This window comes from Cygnus atratus, chromosome 4 (genome assembly GCF_013377495.2).
Source record: "Cygnus atratus isolate AKBS03 ecotype Queensland, Australia chromosome 4, CAtr_DNAZoo_HiC_assembly, whole genome shotgun sequence".
NCBI lineage: Eukaryota > Metazoa > Chordata > Aves > Anseriformes > Anatidae > Cygnus > Cygnus atratus.
The window spans coordinates 16,070,045-16,091,829 of NC_066365.1; the positions used below are offsets into that span (position 1 = coordinate 16,070,045).

Sequence of the window (21,785 nt, forward strand, 5' to 3'; positions counted from 1 at the left end):
TCAGATTTCAAGTTTGTAAGCCTTTTTCTGTGCTGAATGTAGTCATGCATTGTAGTTACATGTAAAATACGTGCATCTCGTTTATTTTTAGGACTGCAGAATTTTGGACTTTGTGAAGGTTTTTAATCCAGGCTGTCCTGCTGGTCTTTCTAAAACACCAGCTGAATTGGAAAGGCACTTAAGCAACTTAAATCCAGCACAGCTGCCACATAAACAGCTCTCTTCAGAAACAGTCCCTGGCAAGGCAAGAAAGGAAATCCCTAACCTCATTGTCCCTTTCCTCTGTAGGTCCACCTTCCATTCGCTGTAGTTGGCAGCACTGAAGAAGTGAAGATTGGCAATAAGATGGCCAAAGCCAGGCAGTACCCCTGGGGCGTTGTGCAGGGTATGTTACTGAAATCACGAATGAGTCCTTGTCATCTTCTCTCTTTCTAATGAAAGGTGCAGTGATCTCTGAATGCCCCTTATCAAAATCTGTCTTGAGAAAGCAAGATTGCCACTCTGTCTTCTCTGTGAAAACAGGGCTTTGCAACCTAACGCTAGTTTTGGAGGGGGTGGGTGGGGTTCAACGTGGCCACTTGCTTTGGGAAAGATCAGGGTAACCTCACTAGGAGCTGTTGAATCTCTAATTAAAAAATAATAACCTTTCTCTGTTCCATGTGCTTTTCTGCCAGCAATAAAGTGTGAACAATGGGGAAGGCTGGGGCAGCCAAGTGGTTTGGACTTGACACGCAAGCCAGCATACTAACATGTAGCTGGGGGACTTTTCCAGGGAGGGGAGCAGGTGCTCTGCCCTGCCAGCTTGAAGCGGGAGCAGAACTAATTCAACACTGACTGCTTGGTGTGTCTTTTCCCGGCATCCTAAAACGTGGACCTGTGGCTCGAGTATGCAATCCCCTCATAAAGTCAACCAAAAGCACCTTTGGAGAGCAAAGTTTGGCTTGGGCTATGTTTGCAGCCCAGGCAAACATACCAAATGTCTAAAAATACAAAAAACATTACCAAAGCTCCCAAAGAACAGGCTGGTCCTTGCCTTCCCAACCAGCAATGGGAAGTAAAGCTTTGAGACCGTGGTGGTCTGTTTGTGGTTTCAGCTGCACTATTCAACTGGAGAACATCCCAGCAAGCTGCAGGGGAGCATCCACAGGACAATTCTGCAAAACTCACCCAGTTTATCTCAGTAATACAATCTGACCCTGAAGCAGTTTCAAACTTTCTGTCTTTAGCTGTGTACGCCATGGGGTAATACTGGAGATAACTGGTAGTTAGGAGAGAAGTTAATATGTTTGCTAAGTCTTGTACTTGACATGTAGCCTGCTGGGTTCTTGCTGTTCCCGGGAACTAAGACCAGATAGTCTAAGAGATGTAGTTGCGTACTAGAGGGACTTTGAAGATCTGGCCCTGAATTGTCTCTTTCCTCTGAGACAGCTGCTCTGATCTGAGGGGGAGCAGCTGGAGTGCTCTGCTGGGTCCCCAGGGGCATGCTGCAGAGCTATCTGCTAGCAGCAGAGCTGCCTGCTGCTTGCGGTTGTATCCTGAAAAGAGAATTTCCACCCCTTATTTTTAAGCGTACCCAAACTGTGTGCAGCCTTCTGGCCGCAGACTCATCTAGGCTGAACAGCTTGCTCTCCCAGGAGCTGACCAGGGCACACGGAGCCGTGTTCTGCATAGAAATGGTTATGAAAGCATGATTACAGCATCTCTGCCAGGGTCTTCTCATATCCTGTGTTTTCACCATGGCCACAAGCAGAGTTTCTGCTGCCTGCCTGGGCCCCTGTTGGTGGCTTACATTTAGAATGGATTGGAGTGGGAAGTGCAATCCTGTGTCCCAGTGGGTCGTCATCACCTTGCTGGTGCAGGGCTGTACAGAGGCAGCAGCTCTGTGACAGATGGGAGGCACAGGAATCTTGCAACTCCACTGAAAGGCCTTGAACTGACGCCTGTGTTTGGCGTGGGGTGCTTTCACCCCCAGTTCAGCAAGATGTTTTGGTGCAGCCTGTCTTGGAGCTGTACTTGCGAGCTTGAAAACCTCTCAGGCTTGCTAAATTGGGGCCTGGGTCCAGGGAAATGGGGGACCCTTCTTTGTTCTTTTTGTGGATGGTTTGTCTTGTTTGCAGTCGAAAATGAAAATCACTGTGACTTTGTGAAGCTGCGGGAGATGCTGATCCGAGTGAATATGGAGGACTTGAGAGAGCAGACACACACCCGACACTACGAGCTGTACAGGCGCTGCAAGCTAGAAGAAATGGGATTCAAGGACACGGATCCAGACAGCAAGCCTTTCAGGTAGGAAAAGATAACTTAGGCCTTGAACAGCCAGAGAGCTGTGAGGTCTTCAGGATGCCAGCATTTGCATGGACCATGGAGGGAATAGCCATGGTCACTTAAAGCGGCCAAGATCTGAAGTGTGGCTGGGGAGTAAGACTTTGTGCAATGCAATCCTGCCCCCAGGACTTATGCTTTGTACAGGGAAAACACAGGAGAAGTTTGGCTGGTTGACAAAGCCAATTCTTGCCTTAATGCTTTGAAAATGTCTGCAACCATGTAGGAGGGCTGTACATGCTTTCTAGAGCCTGGAAGATATCACCAGGGTGCTTGAAGGCAATGTTTTTTGAGAGCAGGATATGCCCCATTTCAGAAAAACCTGTAACCTGGGTATTTAGGAAGAAGTACATGTCCACCGACCTTCCCGCATCCTGTTACTTAATATTTATCAATTTTCTTTGCACCCTTTGAGCTCCCAGTACTCAGTCACATCAAATGTAAGCTGCTGGCTGTCACTTGCAAGGCCTGTCAGTCTATCTCCTACCTGTTCTCCATCAGCTGGTACTAAAAGGTGTCCAAAGGAGTGATTTCTAAACAGTCCTCCAGTGGAAAGCAGTTTCTCACTGGTCTTTGCAAACTGAATTTACTGTCCACTGCTCCACTGGGCAGAGAGGCTGCTGTGATGCAGAGCCTGCCAGGAGGATTGCTACTGTCTCCAGGTTTCTTTGTGTTCTCAGCATCATGGAAGGGGGCATGTTTTTGTAAAACATGGTAAGAGCTGGTGTGTTGGTCTGCAATCAGGTCTTGTAGGCATGCCTGATGGGGAACAGTTAACATCAGTTAACACTCCAGCTTAAAAATGCCAAGTCATCAGGAATAAAGCTCATGTTGGAGTTGGAAAGCTGATTTTTGGAAAGCAAATTCCCCAGGAACTTCTGATGCTTTCTGCCCCTGGAACAAGGCAGGTTTTGCAATCATAAGGTGATGTGTTAGTGCCCCCTTTCCTCCAATGTAGACTCAACTGTTTTGCTGCCAGCTCACTCTGCCAGGTACAACAGCTGGGTTTTTAAAAAGTGCATCCAGTGCAGCTGTGTCAGTGCTGAGATGAAGCCGATTCATGCGTGGAGGTTGGTCACCAAGGGGAGATCCTGAGATAAATGTTCTTGTTGACTCTCCTAGGGTTTTCCACAGCTGGTGCAAGGTGCCGTGTGAAGACAGTGCTATGGTCTGATGCTTGAGGTTTGGCTTACTGCTAACTACAAAGTTTATACCACCTCTGACAGCTTTATTGGTCCAAAGCCCAAGTCATTAGCCAGGAACATCAGCTGTGTGGGAATTTGGGAGTGAATGTTTGTTTTCTTCCTCCGTTTCCTGTTCCTCCCCACCTTTTCCCCAGTAATTGCCCCCCCTGCCTTAGCAGCATCCCACGCTCCTCTCTGCCCCAGGGGAAAGGAATCAGGATTACTCAAGTATCTTTGCATTGACACTGGTTTATCTCTGTAGCACACGTGCATGTCAGGAATTGACGTGCCAATCTTGAGATGGTAGACATGCAGCTGGCTTGTGCAGATCACCACAGATGCAATTCATCTCGGATGTTCAATGGGCAAAAACCAGGTGGGCTCCAGAGCAGAAGGCTGGGCAGGGGGCCTCGTGCTCCTGTTTCTGGAAAACAGCAGTCCACAGAGAGCAGAGCGAGGCCTGTGCCACAACACAGAGTTTGCTTCAGTTCAGGATTTGATTTGTGACTTGCTGAGGCTATGCAGCTGCATTTCTTTTGCAGTGGAGAAACTGTGCTGAGTTCTGTTACTGAGCCCAAGTGTGAAGCTTTATTGGATTTCCTTTCTGGAGAGCAATGGCTTAAGATGGGCTCGGCCCTTCCCTTCCAGGAATCTGAGGAATTTCCATTGCTTCCTGTGCACGAGGCCTCTTTTGACCAAGCTATAAGTAGAAAGGAAATGAAAATGTACAGAATTTCTCCATCTGGTACGTGCTAGTTCAGAACAGTTCGCTCTGGCTGCCTCCTCCCTCCCTCTCTCCCATAAACAAACAGAACCCATGAACCCAAGCTGTTTGAGGCTGACGTATGTCTGAAATGAGGGGAAAAGGAGGTTTGGTTCTCTCTGTTCTTCTTGAGACCAGCAACCAAAGCTGTGCTTTTCCTGCTGGTACTGGGAGACCACTGCTCTTCAGCCAGTTGGCACCAGGGAGCCCTTCATAAATCTCGGGGCGAGCTGGGCAAAAGACCCCAGCAAACTGTTGGTGCTGTGTGGGCATTTGCATGAGGTGTGCAGAAAGGAAGCTGGTGGTGGCAGCGAGACCGACCTTGCTGGCAGAGACCCTGCACAGCTTGTCCTGGCTGCAGGAGGGGAAGAGGGAGCCCTGGCGAGCAGAACCATAGGTTTTTGCTGTGTGAAATGGGGTCCTCCACTGCACAGAGCCCCCTCTGCTGACCCGCGTCCATTGTGGGCTGGTTTCTCTGTTCTGGTCAATTTTCTCAAAATATTTTTTTAAAGACAATTATTTACAAGAACATCCTTCAGTGTGTGTGAGGTTATGTGTGTTGGGGAATGCAGATGCTCTTGTAACCCAGGTTCATATGTTTGTGTACTTAAAAAGCAAATTCCCTTGTCATCTGTGTCTGTGAGAAGCTGTAGGGATCCCAGTTGGTTTGGACTGTTATTCCCTGGGGCTGGAAGTGTTTTTTCATATGCAGCCTGGAGTTGCCGGGCCAGTTTCTCTGTGAACTTAGCTTCTCTGGAAGTCAGAGTCACTTCGGTAGAGATTTAGGCTTTCTGGCTTTGGGTTCTGGCAAATATTTGATTGAAGCTGGGATTAGAATTGAACCTGGGAAAATTTAACAGCAAGCCTCTGTCCCGGCTCCTGCAAGCCTTTTTCTGCTTGCCTGGCATTGCAGTGTTGGAAGTGAGCTTTGCAAGGAAAGGTTTGCAGTGCAGGATACAACTCACAGAGTGTGGAGCTTTCCCTTTCAGTCCGCAAGGCTCTGCTGCTCCCTAGGACAGGATGTCAATAACTGCAGATTGCATTTCTGGGCACTGAGCAGCAAAGACTAATCCGCACTGAGAGTTTTCCTAGGCTCCAGCCAGTCCCTTCAGAAGGGTTTATAAATGGGGGTTTTAATGTCCGCAGTCAGAGGATTAAGTCCAAGACCAAATTTTAGGGAGGCTTTGATTTGAGTGGCCCAATCTCTATCTGCTGTGACTGGAGCGGTTCTTAATTGAGTTCAGAATCCAAAGATGCCTCTCGCGCTGTTCTCACATGAAAAGATTTCTGCGATTTGTACAGTGAGTCTTTTTGGTTCGTTGTTTAGGAAGCTGCTGTGGTCAGCTGGAATCGTGAGGTTACTTCACAGTGACGGGTGCTGTTTAATGTAAGAGCAGCTCAGGCGGCTCCTTGGTGGAGTATCTTAAGAGGAAATCCAAGTGCCCATGAATTAGCAGCGTTAGTCCAAGGCTTGAGTCTGTGTGTCCAGTTTTGTTCCCCAGTTCAAAGAAAAAAAAATATAGCCACAGACTAGGAAAGACAAACCCTTGGCTTTAATGGGATTGAAATGTCCCACTGGCCCAGTGTTTAACGCGTTCCTTAGGTGCATGCGTGCAGCGCATCTCTCTGATAGCAGTGGAGTTTTCATTTAAAAAATGCAGTTTCAGAAAAGCTTCTTGGGGAAGTAGTTATCATTCCCACACTATCGTAAAGGCTGAAATACCCAAATCCATGTAAGGAATAAAACAAAAAGGAATTTGGCATCCAGAGTTCCTACGAGGCCCTGAAAATCTCAGAGGTGCATGGACAACGTGTTTGTGTCCCAAATATTTGCTGTGATATCTCAGTGCTGGGGAAATAAAGGAATGTGAAGAAGTAAAGGGGGGAATAAAGGAATGAAAGAATCCAGTGGTGTGGTTATTTGGAGCAGGAATGCTGCCAGTCATTTGCAAAGACTGTCTCCCTTGAGAGCTAAAGGAGAAAGAGAGGTCTCCCAAGGTGGCTTTATCTTAATAAAGCTCCTGGTCTGAATCCATTAGCAGTGAATGTGAAAGTTAATTTTGCTTTGTGTCAACATCATGCTTAATGAACTACATACAACCAGATTTTGCTCTCTGATATGCCTGTCTCTGCTCGACAAACCTTGCACTTCAAATGAAGAGATTCAGGACAAACAGCGTGAGAAGCAAGAAGGTGTGAATCAAGCAGGTAACAAGCTGTGCTAGCATTAGAGGTTGCTTATGCAGTGGCTGTATATTTTGGAGGACAGGCATCCTGCCTGCTGAGTGATTTACAGGATCCTTAATGGCGTGCTCATTTTTGCTTGCCGGTTTGTACCCCCGCTGCCACCCCTGTTGCTGCCATCTAACACGATAGGACAGGTTTCTGTGGAGGGGTTCATGCCTTTCTTGCAAGTCAGGGGTCTCTGGTGACGTTTTGTGAAGGGACGATGCGGTAAGATCACCAAAGGCTGGAAACTCATGACTCTGCTTGAAACATAGCTCTGACTCTTTGTTTTTTTTCTGTGTTTTGACAGTCTCCAAGAGACTTACGAAGCAAAGAGGAACGAGTTCCTGGGTGAACTCCAGAAGAAGGAGGATGAAATGAGGCAGATGTTTGTCATGAGAGTGAAGGAAAAGGAAGCAGAATTGAAAGAAGCTGAGAAAGATGTGAGTATATCATAACTGAGAGGGTTGCGTATGAGAGTTTGAGCTGGGATTTTTCCAAGAGAGCCCTGAGGATGCGGGCACCTAGATTCCAACATCAAGCCTGAATGAAAAAGGGCTTGTCAGGCATAAACAGTTTGAGGGAGCAGATATGGACTTGGTTCCCAGTCCTGCCATGGGCTTGTGGTGTGACCTCATCACACAAGCACTGTGCCCATAAAATGGGGCAACAGTGTTCCCTGGTTTTGAGCATCTGAAGGAGGATATATACCTTGAAGCCTGTGGGAGGTGCTGCAGTGATAGAAACAACTGCTGTGGCTGTGTGCTTCCACAGAAATGCCAGCCTTGCTGCGTCATAGTTCTCATTGCTCCCTCATCTCTTCATTCCCACACACAGGAGAGAATGTTTGCTTCTTGAAGTAACATTGATTTGCAGATCTCCAGTTGTGCTGCAACCAGTGCTGCCCACTAGCAGTCACTCCTGTCTAGAGACTTTCAGCATGTAGGTGAAGACTCCCCAGAGGGCAGTAAGTCCAGCTCAGCACAGTCCTAGAGGGATGTGACAGAGCTCTCTGAGAGCTGCTCTACTGTGATTTGCTCAGTGTGTATGAGCTGATGCTGTGGGCCAGGGAAAACACAGACATCTTGCCGGGGGAGGCAGCTGTTTCTCTGGCCTCATGGAGGGACAGAGTGCCCCAGTAAAGAGCATCAGCTTGACTGGCTGTGGTTTTTTTTGCATTGTATGAGCATGAGAGAGTCCACTAGGAACAAGGCAATGAGGGATGGAACGTGGGGCTTGGAAACAGAGAGAGACCTGTTGTATTCCTATGGCAACTTAAATCCTTACTGTGTGTGTGTGTCCGTTGCATTTTTTCACGAGGGCAGATTTTTCTTGGGGGACAGGTCAGTGACTTATCAACTCAGTGAGGCCCCAGTGCTAGTGGGACCACTTCAGGCATTGTTTCCTGTTATTGGGGTAAAACGTTCTTCCCTTCCCCTCTATAATTCTTATTTTCTCTGCCCTGCCAGCTCCATGAAAAGTTTGACCATCTAAAGAGGACTCACCAAGAAGAGAAGAAAAAAGTGGAAGACAAAAAGAAGGAGCTTGAGGAAGAGCTGAACAACTTCCAAAAGAAGAAGGCAGCAGCTCAGCTATTACAGTCACAGGCTCAGCAGGCAGGTTCTCAACAAACCAAGAAAGACAAGGACAAGAAAAAGTAAGCGGATGTCGCCCACATCCTTTGTAGGGCTTATTACAGTTTGGGGGGTTGTTTTTTCTTTCTTGCTGCATGTCTGTATTTGCTTTTCCCCATTACCAGACTGGAAACTGGGCTTTTATCAGCCTGATCAAATAAAATATTTTTTTCTAAAGGGTGGGCCAGGGACATGATCTTAATTTTTTTCCAGAAGAGTACCTTCAAATTTTGTCGAAGTCTGACTGAAGTCTGACTGGTATGGGAGAGCAATCAGATGGTGGAGGTTTGACCCGTAATCTGTCCAGCATCTTCTGGAATAGCTCTGGGTTGTTCCGAATGCAGATTTATCTGCCTGAGCCAAAATTAAAAAGGGGTCTTAACCCATTCCTCCTCTCACCCAACAGTAGTCCCCAGTTCCCATTCTTTAAGGTTATAGTTGTAAGTAGAAGTAGATCAGAAACCAAAACCGCCATGTTATTTTGACATGGAAATCTTAGTGCCAAAAGTGAATACTTGGAAGCTTGCTTTAAAGATGAGAAGTTTTCTTTGTTTTTTAAAAAAACAAGCAACTACTATGGTACCGTAATTGCAGGTAAATGGCATTTGTACTTGTATCGAGTTGACGTTATAAGCTAAGAAACCCCCCATACCTTTTAGTAAAGACAATAGCACTGTTTTCTACTATTTTATATTTGTATACTAGGAGTATAATCCTCTACCCTCCAATATTTGAGATTTCTGCAACTTCAGTAGAAACCGAGCTTATCTGTGGACAGTCCTTCCCGTGGTCAGCACTGGGAGGCAGGATTTTCAGATGTGCTCAGCGTGGACCTAACTCTGCTTCCGCTGAAACTGGAGGAACATTGCCATTGATTTGGGCTCAGAGTTAAGTCCCCGCAGAGCTTTGCTGAAAACCTCTTGATTGATCCAAATTGGTGTAATCTCTTTCTTGCAGCCTGTACTTGGAGATGGTTATGTTTAGTTTGCTTATTAGTGCAAAAGTCTCATATTTATTACATGATACTGGCTACTTCACCATCCTTTAAAAAGCAGAATACAACATCTACTTGGATGTGGTATGTATAGTGAAGCCAGATAAACATTGCAGAGGTGAAGTAGACTGCACAGCTTGTTTGTATAGCGAAGCAAAACAGGTTACTGTACAGAGGCTGTTTTGAAGCCTCCTGTTGTAAATTCCATCCACTTTTTCCATACCCAATAAGGGGATACTTGTGCAAGTCTTTTCTGGGTTATTTGTGATAACGGCGCTAGTTGATAACTGCAATCAGGAAAGCTGTAAAGATGCTAATACAGCCAGTCTCATTGGGAAATGCTTCTTTCTTCAATCCACACACAAAAATGACAGTTCCACGCTTCTCTTAAGAGCCAATACCAAGTGTGTTTAAGTCAACTCTGGCAGAGTAACCTTCTCGAGTAACACTAAGCTGTAACCATTGAAAGAACCAAAATGCTGGCAGGAATGTGATACAGACACTTCTGTCTCCCTTGCTAACCTGAGGACTTCAGCCAGGCCTGAGCGCTGTCTCACGGGGTGGGCCTGTGAGGCTCTGCTGCATTGCATATAAACCAATATATTTTTATAGTTGGGGAAGTTATGCAGATGCTTACTGTACATCCCCTGTCTCTACTACTGGGTCGGTGACCATCATTCATTGCTTCTGCCCCTGCCTTCCTCTGCGGCGGGAGGGGTGGGCCTGGGGCTAGTTCCTCAGCTGATGTAAATTGAAGTAGCTCCTATGGAGCCGTGCTGCTCTATGCGAACTGAGAACTTGGCCTTCGGCACCCACTGAGATATGTAGAGTGATTGTGTGCTGCATGCTCTGCTTGGTTAACGAAATCATTACAGACCGACCAGTGGTATGCCGAGCTGTGGAAATAAGTGTCTGGCAGCTGTTGTCCCAGCATGCTGACACGCCATTCCGCGACGGTGCCTGTGAATCAGATAGGTTGAAACGCCGTCTTCTCTCACCTGAGAATTCAGACGTGATGGCCCATTTTCTAAACACAACAGAAAAATTTCAAGACCCATTTTCTTATCTCAAACAGAGTCGGTAGTTAAATATCTTTTAAGAACTCTGCAATCAATTATTTCCACCTCTGAGATACAAGAGTAGTATGAAATGGTTGGGGAAGTTTTGTAACTTCTGGTAGCCAGGGTTAGCTACTGTTTGCTTCTGTGAAGTTGGTTGGTACAAGCACAATGTTGTGGGTGTGATTCATTGACGTTTCTAGCAGCTGTGACAAACAACACAGTTTCTGCTTTGCTGATACATTTACGGAAGTCCAGTCATGAGGAACGTGCACGTCCGTAAGCAGTGTGCCCTTTCCGTGTCACTCCACACCAGGTGCAGCAACTACTTCAATGGTTCTCTAGTGTCTGAATTGCTAACGGAAGCTTTAAAGGGAAATGCTGATGTTTCTGCCTTGTAGCACATCCTGGTTTTTCTAAGGCTTTTGTGCGTGTCAGCTCAGGCAGCAGGAACAACTGCAGGCCCAGGGCAGAAGCTCGGAGTGCATTTATTTTCTTTACCTGGCCAGACAGGGGATCCCCAGAGCAACAGCCGGGCAGGGGCATGCAGGTGGACGCAGGCACTGATGAGCTCGGTCCATGCTAGAGGACTGCTGACCTGCTGTTTATACCTGCTTATTGGGAGTCCACGCAGGTGTGGGTTTACCACCCTGCTGTCATCTTCAGTGTGCTTTGATCTTCTCCATACCAACGCAGGGAGCTCAAGCATGTCCTGTAGGGCACCTCCAAGTCTACCAAACACCCATGTTAGCTATGCACAGATGTGCTACTTGTCAAACACGTAGAGGATAAACAGCAACAGTTGTGATAAGTGTTTTCCTATGCTACTGCTCTCCAGGCTTTGCGTACTCCCAGCTGCAAGGTCACTTGAACCTATTTACAGTCCTTCTCAACAGTCTTCTACTTTTAACGCTTTTCCTACCGCATCCCACCCCCTTTGCTCAAGAAGGGGCTGGCAGTGTGGGGCAGGGTAACATACAGAGGCATGTAATAACATAAAGGAAAATGAATTAACATATAAACATATAACGTTCTCAGTGAGATGCGCCACACATCCTGTCAGAGACTTAAACCACTCAGCTAGCCAGGCATCGCCAATAGATGGTTTCTCTGGATGCATTAAGTCCTGGAGCTGTTCAATGTCATCTTGCACACTAGCTGGCTATGTTGAAGCAGCACATGCCTTCAGCCTTGTGACAGCTGTAATGATGTTGAAGAAGGAGCTAGTACATCACCAATCGATGCTGTGAGGTTCCTTGGCATACAGCAGGTACTTCCAATTTTAAGGCAATTGACTTGTCCATTTTAAACCTTGTGTGGGGGCAGATGCCAGGCACTCTATATTCTCTACTTGGTAAGAATAACAATGAGGAATTGGTTACAGTAAAGGCCAACCACACCCAAATATTTACCTATTGATCTTGGGGAAATATATCCAGGGTAGGTGCTTGTAGTACAAGTCGATAAAGCATTTTGAGCCAAACCATGATAAGAAAGGAAAACAGGGGTGTCATCTCCTTCCAGTAATGCATTTACAGTTGCTCCAGATTCTTCAGCCAATATTCCTCTAGCCTTGGTGGCTTTAGATGATGTAACCGCCCACACAGATTGAAGAGCTATGACTTGTACTTTTTCAGATTGAACTTCAGTTCAATGGTTTTTTTGCAACACCAATGACATTGTTTCATTGCTGTCTACCCTAGATAAGGCACAGGTATTTGTCGTAGGTACCTGAAATATAAGAACTCAAGAATCTGATGTAAACAGAGGGTGTAGAAAAAGGGGAGAAGTTGGAGTACTGAACCGTACTGCATTCTCAGGGTTTATTATATGAGTCTTTATGTGTAGACTAACAGGTTGCAGTCCTGCTGAACAGTCATAGAGTCATTCAGCTTGAAAAAGAACTCTAAGATCATCTAGTTCAATATTTAACCTAGTATTAAAGACCACCACTAAACCATGCTACCAAACACCACATCTACACGTTTCTTGAAGACCTCCAGGGATGGTGACTCAACCACTTCCCTGTGCAGCCTGTTCCAATGCCGCACAACCCTTTCAGTAAAGAAATTTCTCCTAATATCCAACCTAAACCTCTCCTGGTGCAACTTGAGGCCATTTCCCCTTGTCTTATCACTTGGCACTTGGGAGAAGAGACAAATCCCCACCATGTTACAACCTCCTTTAAGGTAATTGTACAAAACAGCGAGGTCTCCCCTGAGCTGCCTTTTCTCCAAGCTAAACAATCCCAGCTCCCCCGGCCACTCCTCATAAGACTTGTTCTCTAGACCCTTTGCCAGCTTTGTTGCCCTTCTTTGGACACAAGATTTGGACAATTTGTCAGTGTAAACAATTCGTACTTGAGGTGTTGTAATAGGATCGTAGGACAAACAACTCTCTTCCTAGTCAATTGCTGCAGAGGGCGCATTAATACCGCAAGACATAGAATAAAAATTCTCTGATGCCGTAGAAGTCCCAGAGAAGTCTGCAGTTGTTTTACTGTGGTTGGTACAGGAAATTGCTGAACTGTTTGCTATACCTTGTTTGGTAGTTCTCTAATCTGTCCATGCCAAACTGTTCCCCAAAATTGCACCGTAGTTCTAGGGTCCTCTATTCTCTTTGGATTCATTTCCCAGCCTTGGTCCTGTAAGTGCTCTTTCAGGGATTCAGCAGCTGTTTTGACTTCTCGTTGTGACTGCCACAATCAATAGATCATTAATATAATGGTAAACAGTGTTGGTACCAACCATAGTGCTACGTCAGCTACTGTCCTTTAGTGGCAAATGGTGGGTCTGTGTTTATATCCCCGAGGCAGTATTTAGAAAGTATATTGGTTTTGTTGCCAGATAAAGGCAAACTGGTCTTGGCTGTTTGAAGCAATGGCTGTTGAAAAGAAAGCATTAGCAGAATCGATCACCACCTTGCAGGGTTGTGAATTTTTGCTTTTTTTTTTTCTATGGTAGTAACCACATCTGGATTTGTAACTGCAAGTAGAGGGGTGGCTTTATTCAGTTCTCTATAATCTACAGGCACTCCCCAAGTGCCATCTGATTTTTCAAACAGGCCATGTAGGAATATCAGGCATGGTTTCTTTAATGATTTCCACTTGTTGAAGTGCCCCTGAATGGTTTGAGTAGTTCCCTCTCCCACCCTCCCCATCAATACCCAAAATACATTCTTTAATTGGGGCAACTGACAGCCTTGTTGCAAATGGGTATTATCCAGTTGTTAAATTAGCAGCAGGTCAGAAGGACAGGGTGGGATTTCACCCCAGTATGCAGATCTGTGATGTGGCTTCTTAATTGTTAGTATTACTGTGTAATACAGGAACTTCAGCTCCAGTATTGCCCAGAGCTACCACATGTAAAACCCCTCCAGACCCACACTTTGTAGTTAAAGGAACACAGGGACGCCAGTCCCCTTCACCATAAGAGGCTGCCATGGCAGCAGTTCTGGGGGACCTGCCAAACCTTCATTTCTGCTATTTTGGCATTTCACAGGTAGTGCTTTGCTTTGAGGTGGCAGAGGAGTCCAGAGTGCAGGGGAGGCTTTTTTTTTTTTTTTACACTAACTTTTACCATCAGTGAAGCATTTCTGATGTTGTCATCCTATTTATTTCTGATGGTGGGACACCAGCTTGCACAAGATCATCCCACGTTTGTTTCCTCATCACCTGTGATGCAATTCCTTTCGGTTTTGCCTCCTTTCCTTTATTCACCACCTGCACAGATGGTCCTGAAGTTACAGCCCCAGTTTCCCTCAAGGAAGTTGCTAGGGTGCCTACATTATACCAGCAGTCAGGAGTGCGGCTGATAATCTAAGGTTTCAGTGAAGCAGGCACCCCTGCCCCTCTCAAAAGCTGCCTTCTGGTACTTTTTGTTACTGCTACCCTGCCTGGGTTGGATCCCATAATTGCCACGAGCCATCTCTATCTGCTGCACTAAACTAATACCATTGTACACCAATTTCTGAGGGCCGATAGTAATTTGGCAGGTTCTGCTTATGATATTAAAACTGCTGCACATGACCACTGATAGAATGTAGGTGCAGTAATATCCTGCCCATCAGGATCCCTGGTATTTTGTAAGTGACCATATCCTTATTGTATCTGATCATCACTGGCTATAGGGCTTAACAGATCTTTTTCACCCTTAAATAAGAGGATAGATGCAGCACTGCTATTCCAAGCTCACAAAACCCATGCCAGCATGCCTTCCCCCACTCTTTTGCTGATAGATCTCTAAAAATTCCCTGAAGTCTTTCAGGGACTTCCTTGCCAATCTTCCAACCTCAGCCCAGCTTCCTTGCCAATCTTCTGCTTTTATCCCCTTCCTCCCCACAGCTTTAAATTTCTCCTTGTGCTCCAGTGCCGAGCTGGTGTTTGGGTAGGCAAGGCTTTCAGCCTTTCTTAGTGCTGACGTGCACTGTGGTGGCGCTCGGGCAGATGCCACGAGAAATCCTTGCAATGCACAGTGCCTGTCACCTCCCTTAGGAAGTATTTCATGGGAGCGCTGCTTTCCCAAGGTGGGATCTGATTTCTCCAGCTTGGACAACAGAGACTTTCCACCGTGCTGTACAAGCTGGAGAGAAGGCTCAGGGCCAAATCTGCTGCTGGCCCGATCCCACGAGGGAGAACTTGGCCCTGTTGACTTCCAGGCTATCTCTGCAGGAACAAGCTTGTCTTCTACCTTATTTTTTTCTACTCCATTTCTCAGATTCCTGTACTTTTATGCTTTTTTCATCTTAAATTGTTGGCAATATGGCCTGATGACAGAGAAGTGTGCTGTTTTCAGGGCAGCACGTCTGTGTACCTCAGACCCTCACATGACCGTAGTACAGACATGTACACAAGTCCTCTCCTGACTCTGAGCATGCTGCCATAATTTCGGGATGGGACCATGCTTCAAACCCGAACAATCTGGAGTTGGTTCCTGGCAAAACCTTTTGAAAATAGGAGCAGCAAACGGCCTCTTGCCTGTTGTTTGGTAGATCACCACGTGCATGCCTCAACATGTGTCGTTGGGTTACTCGCTCATCCTCGGCCCGCCTAGGAGCCAGGACCATCTGTTTGGGCTCTGTTTCTTTCTTCTGGAAACCAGATGGAAAAACTATTTTCTGGCTTCATTCGAATATAATAATTTCCAGTCCAATGTTGGCTGTCATGGGCCATGCTTAGTCCCAGAGTGATCCCTGATCTATCACACAGCTGTAACATGTATGTCAGGGTCTGGCCCAACACCCTGTTAAAAGAAGGTTTTCATGATGTCTGAAGGATCTGACTTGGGCTTGAAAACCCATGTTTGCTGAAGTGCAGGGAGACCTCATGGTGCTCATCTTTGAGCTATCTGCATTTCAGAAAAGTCCAGGCACAGCTTTCTGCAACAGAGACCATGTTCACGTGATGAGAACTGGACATCTGCAGTCATGTCTCCCTGCAATACTACTACTGAAAAAAAACAAAGCATTAAGGCTCCAACTGTGTGCTTGCATGGTTGGTTGTTCCATACTTCTTCCCCCTTAGATTTTTTTTGAGCTTTTGCTTGTCACATAGGCTAGAGTAGAGCTTAGTCGGGAGGTTCAATTTCTTTTTAGTTCTGTAATTCATCTGCATGCCCACCCACCATAGCAGGTTGCTGGTGTTGGCTCTCCCAGCTTTCCTTGATTTTTTTTTTTTTTTCCATTTTGGGTTCTGTTATTGCTAACTTTTTTTTGTCCTCTTTTTTTTTTTTAACTTGCAGTGCAAGCTTCACATAAAGCCTGTCAAGCCAAGGATGTTCCTGCATTCACCTGCTTTTGCAGTAATGTGTCTCTGCCATCTGTTTTTTGTTTTTGTTTTTTAACATGAATAACTATTAACTCATCTAGTAACATAGGGGGAACAAGAAGGAAGAAGGGTTGGGTACAGGACTGTGTGCCTCTGGAAATTCCAGGCGGGTGGGGGTGGAAGCAAAACGATACCATGTATTTTCCTGGGCAAAACCAGCAGCGATAAATCTTTTTTGGCACCAGATCTGAACTGAGAGTCAGGGCTGGAGGTCAGCAGCTCCGGGTGAGTGTCATTGTGCCTACCCAGCTCTCGGAGGGCCAGCTGCCGTAGCCCTGTGCTGAAGGGGTCCCTGGTCCACAGAAACCAGCCTCAGGGATTTATTGCTGTCTGAGGGTTACAGCTGGGTTCCTGCTGTGGCTAAACCCTGAAGTTTAGTCCGACCCATATCGCTTCAGGAGCGAGTGTGTTAGAGCAAAACTTGTCCCACTGTTGGGGAGGGAGGGGGGTATGTGTGTGTAGATAACAAAAGTTTAACTGACCTTGCATGCCATTACATTTGCATGATTTATTTTTTTGATTAGCTACTGTTTTTGTTGTCTGACCAGATAATATTTGTTGGCCTGGGTTTGTTGTCACGTGCTGGCATATTTTTACAGCCACCCTTCCAGGTCAGTGTAGTGTCTGCTTGCTGAATGCTGCGGTGGGAACCGAACAGCGCTGCAGGTGCCTGGAACAGGGACCATTTCTCATTCCTACTTTCCATGCATTACTTCCCTGACCATAACCTCTGAAACCTCACTTAAAATAGTGCCAGGTTTCCAGTGTGCCTGATCTTGGCAAGACTTAGCAGTGCTTAGGGAATCAAATGCGCAGGCAGAGGAAGGCGTGTACCCTTCAACATCCTCTTGCTGCCTTCAGGAGCATTCCTGCACACATATAAATACAGACCCGCATATTTACAACATCCAGGTTTTCAAGTCAAGGGAATCCCATTTTACTGGCCAAACACTGGTTAACATGAAAGGTTCGAATTAGGATCTCCATCCCTGGAGCAACCAGGGCAGAAAATGTGCTGCATGCCTAGGATGACTGCCCCGTTGCCTGAAAAGCATCAGAAAGATAACACCTCAAACCCCAGGGAGCTTTGCACAACAGGTTAAAATCTGGGAGAAGTGCTTTTTCCAGACACGGATTCATGTTGAGGAGAGGCCAGAGGTTTGTTAAACCTAAAAGTGCCTTGGGCTTCTCACAGGGGTGGACAAAGCAGCCAAGCAGGGAGAGAGGGTGCCCGGACACACTCCTTGTGCACCCTTCCCACCGTGGGGACAGTGTCCCTTTCACATATCCCTTGAAAAGTGCAAATGAGATATCTAACGTAAGCCAGGCTTCGCTCTTTGGCCAGCACGGTGTGGAAGTCGGTCTGTTTAATGTTTTATTTTCTATGCCATTGCTTTTTGGACAGAGTCTTTCCCTTCCTACCCAAGAAGTGGCGAGCCATGCTTACCCTATGACTGCTGGATTTCTTTCTCTTCTGCTGATGTACTGCCAGCATTTCCACTGCTCCTAGCTAGGTAGTCTCCTGTTTCTTTCTTTAAAGCACTCCTAAAAATAGCTCTCTCCACTTAAGTCTCACACACTGCAGTTCTTTGCTTGTTTCTGCGATGAAATTTCTTGCCTCTCTGAATGTTTTTAAAAAAAAAAAAAAAAAAGTCAGAATTATCACTTTTCTTGAGTTTTGGGTGGGGAAATGCATTTGGGGTTGGCTTTTGGGTCTTTCTGCTTTTTAACCCTCACTGCCTAAACATGGCTTTGGGAAGAGGATATCTAAATACAGTGTCTTGGATAGACGGCAAAAATCAGAGATGAGCAAGATGGAAATAAAGTAGTTGTCTTTTTATTTTTTTTTCTTCCAATCATACCTCCTGGTCTTATTAACCACGATGTGCTTCCGTCAGGTTAAGCAGGTTTTCTAGAAGGTCATTTAGCAAAATAAAACTATGGTTCTTGTGGCTTCTGTCAAACCTAACTTTAAAACCTTGAGTTATCAAGGAAGAAATCTGTTTGCTGGCATGGATTTTTTACGATCCCATCATATGCTCCTGTCTCAAGCCTGAATGCTTGTGGCAATATGTTTTGCTTCAGCTGTGTCTGTGCATGTCCTCTTTTTAATTACCAGCATTTTGTGCCAAGTAAAAAACTTAATTTTAACGTGTATTTGTCCTGCTTCATTTAACAGCCTTTCCAAGGGATGTTTGGCAGGGGAGATCAGCCGAGTCTAGCCGTTTTTCTTTTCTGACAGAAAGCCATGGCCAAGTGCATTAATGTATTTTTGATTGGGTTTCTTCCTCCAGCAAAAAGCAAGCTGTTTTGGAGAAACTGGGAATAACCATAAACTTGCAAAAGTGAAAGGTATTGTTTTGTTTTCTTCTCCAAAGGAGGAGTTAATAATGACTTTTTTCTCCTCAAAACCCCAGGCCATGTTTAGCTGGTTATTGCTGCACTTCTTTCCTTTACTTATGCCTTTTTTCACAGTAGTCCGTGGTTCTGCATGGAGTAAATGATACTCTCAAATCTATTTGGATGTGCTTTCACCTTTGCACGTAAGTACAGTAGTAAGAGACTCACCCTTTCTGCTCACTACTAACGTGAGTAAACCAGGTGTGTTTTGCTGAGGACTTCTTTTAAGTCCACTTACGTACAAGTGGCATTGTTAAAACTATTTTAAAACTTCCTGTAATAACCTGTTTTTGCTGAGATTTTGGAAAAAAAAATAGCCATAGGAACATGACATCCATCTGCTGTTGAATGTCTAAAGTTACCCTGCATAGCTTCCCTGCACGCCTCAATCTTGCAAATCGGCTGGTGAAACTGGGGCTAGACGGCTGCATGGTTGCATTGCTCATGAAGCATTGCAAGCTTTAATGTGCCATTAGACAACGATGATAACTAGCTGATGATGCTGCATGTCCCTAATAAGGTGGATTTCAAACCTGAGAGTAAAACAAACTAGCAGGAAAGCACACAGGCATGTGTGTTTCTGGGACGATGATGTTCCCTAGGCATGGGACAAACCCCAGAAGAGAAAAAGGAACAAAATCCAGGTTGTTGAGAGGGGCCACAACTGCTCTGTAGAGGTGGGCATGCACGTGTCCGGCAGTCCACTGAGAAGGTGGACATCACCCAGTAGCTCTCTGGGAAGGCAGGAAGGCGCCCTTCAAGCTCAGGGTCACTGACTGCATCTCCTTGCTGCGCTGCAGCCTGTGGTGCCGCTGAGGAGTGGGGAAAGCAGCAAATGGCACCTGCCCCCAGCTCCTCTGCAGCCCGAAACCTGCAATGCGTGTTGCACCCTCGCTGTGTGTGCTTCTGGCAGCTCAAAGTCGTGCCAAGGAGATTTATATCTCTGTGTCTCTTTAAGCATGCCCTTATTTAACATCACCAGTTTTTCTCCAGGTAGTTCTAATTCTGCTTCTCCTAAAACATCCGAGTGAGAATGGAAATGTCTTTTTGTGTGTGATCATATCAGATGTGTCCATTTGACTCCAGTTACCATTTGCCCTTCTAAGGTGTTAGAAGCGTGTGTTTCTGTCTCTTCTCCAAGGACCCTGGTTGCATTTGCAGTACACGATATCCATGACACTCTCATCAGCGTGTATCAGCATGGGACTATACAAATATGAAGGGTTTTTTAATTAACAGAAAATAAAGCTGTGAACAGCGGTAGAAATATTGTATTTGTATACATTTTTAATATCCTGATTGCCTTAAACTATAGATGTAGAACTTTATTACCTTGCTATTTGAAAGTAACCCATGTTTGTAACTAAATAATTGTGTAACCTACATACAGTGTTAATGCAAATTATATGTATGCATCTGTTAGATATTGTCACTTTATTTGATGTTAAAGTATTTCTTTTTTTTTTTTTTGAATTACAAATTGAATAATAACCTCATAGCATAAGCTCAGTTATTTGTTGTATATTCTTTAGGCTACATACACAAATAGTGCCAACACTTGAAGTGGGGAGAGGAAATATATTTTTTACCCAAATTCTTTGGTCTTTGAGTTGCCTTTGTGACTTTGGTTTGCTGCTGCCGTTTCCTAAGTGTGATGGGAGGGATGAGGAAATTTGAGGTTCCCCAACAGATTGTTTTGTGCCGTCAGGCTGTCTCTGTAGACTTGTGCTGGTGTTTTTTGTCAGTCGCTTTGTGTGGCTGTCACGAGCCTTCGCGTGTTCCCTGAATCAGGTGCGGTGCCTTGGAGAGGTGTGGGCCCCCGCTGCTCCTGTGTAGCTGGTTTGTATGACGCATCCCCAGTGCACTCTTTTCATTCATGGCTTACTTGCTCTAAAATGTTGTTCCTCCTTTTTTTTTCTCTCTGTCTGTCTCTCACTTTCTGTTTTTCATTTCAATTCTGAACCTCTGTTTCTTTTCTTTTCTTTTTTTTCTCTTCCTGTAGCTTCTTCTTTATGTAACCGTCATCTTGCCAAAGCCCCCACACCCTCTCTCCCAGCGGACAGTAGGGCACTGGAAGAGCCTGTGGCTACGTGGGCCCCCGCCAGGAGGAGAGCCATCTCATTCTTCCATCACGTCCGCCCTCCTCTCCTTCCCTTTTTGTTTTCCACCTGTGCGTCTGAGGGTGCACTGTGCTGTGCGTCTCTGTGCGGGCTCGGTCTGCTCCCGGCGCATTGCCAGCAGAATTGAGGCTACCAAAAATGACAGAGGTAACGGCTGGAGGAGAGAGCTTGGCTGTAACATGAGATACTGCTCTGGGATTTTTTCCCCTCCCTGTTTTCTTCCCTTTTGCCATAACATGCACATGCTACTGATGACGAAGAGACTGACAGACTGGATGATGGTGAGTGTGCATAGCCAGAGGGCTTCATTTCTGCCTCTGAAGCTTGAGTCTGGCTGCTTCGGACGCCACAACTTCATCACAAGTACGTCCCGTGCTGCTCTGACATGTGATGAAAATGCGTCCTTAGACCGGTGACTGCTTGTTTTTAGCATGAAGCTGCGTGAAGCGGAGATGGCTGCTGTTGCATCCTGCTGCACTGAAGGACCTGTTCTGGACGGTCGAGGCTTTATTATTTTCTAGTTGATCTGCCTCTGTATGAGCAGAGTAGGTGACTTTTCTTGTGCAGTTGAGCTGCACTGACTTGTGCTTAGATTGACTTCTTTACATTTTTACAAAGTCTAATTAGTGATGATTTTTTTTTCCTACCCTGAATGTGGGGTACTCGTTTACTTTGGAAGTGAATACACTCAAAAGGCTTGAAGAGTGCCAAAGCATTGTTCAAATGTAAAAACAAAGCTTACAAGCTTGGTGTGTGGTGAGCTCTAGCTGGTCTGAGATGGACGGAAGGAGGTAGCCTGCCCCTTCGGATGTTCTTCACATGGGGTTGTGCGCTTTTCTTCTGACCAAATACTGGCGATTTATTTTCCTCATCTGCAAACCTTTATCAAAGAGTTAACCTCCTTTAATCTGCCAAGGAAAACGTACTATTAAATTGTCTAAGTTTTGCCTCTTGCAGTTTGTGCGTGAAGCACAAGGTGCCAGGGGTGCTCACCGAACTCAGCTACTTTTTGTCCAGAAGCACAATGTTTTTCAGCGCTGCTCAGTGGTAAGGGTTAGATCTCCTGAGGCTCCCTCCACGTGGGTGGCAATTTTTCTAACGTGATTGATAGAAAAACTGTTTGTCCTGGAAACATCTGCAATCAGGTGGCTTTATAGATACAATGGGAAAGATTATTAAATATTGGCCTGGCGTGTATGCTGTAACAATTTACTTGTTCTACAAATGGAATTGCAGACTGCTGCCTAATCTGAAGGGATG

The 21,785-nt window shown here is 45.7% G+C and overlaps 1 protein-coding gene across 6 annotated transcripts in view; it reads left to right on the forward strand.

Moving 5' to 3' along the window:
• The window catches only part of SEPTIN11 (septin 11), a 58,214-nt gene extending 36,494 nt beyond the window's left edge, over nucleotides 1–21,720 (forward strand). For 2 of the 6 annotated variants that reach the window (XM_035539227.2, XM_035539272.2), the window contains exons 6-10: nucleotides 289–385; nucleotides 2,118–2,286; nucleotides 6,806–6,938; nucleotides 7,965–8,152; nucleotides 15,920–19,901. In XM_035539227.2, the coding sequence (XP_035395120.1) occupies nucleotides 289–385; nucleotides 2,118–2,286; nucleotides 6,806–6,938; nucleotides 7,965–8,152; nucleotides 15,920–15,935 (603 nt within the window). In that variant the 3' untranslated portion in view covers nucleotides 15,936–19,901. Of the gene's footprint in view, nucleotides 1–288; nucleotides 386–2,117; nucleotides 2,287–6,805; nucleotides 6,939–7,964; nucleotides 8,153–15,919; nucleotides 19,902–20,407 lie in introns of those variants that run through there. The other 4 variants (XM_035539219.2, XM_035539239.2, XM_035539209.2 and 1 more) reach the window with 4 other exon arrangements.
• The last annotated feature ends 65 nt before the right edge of the window (nucleotides 21,721–21,785 follow it).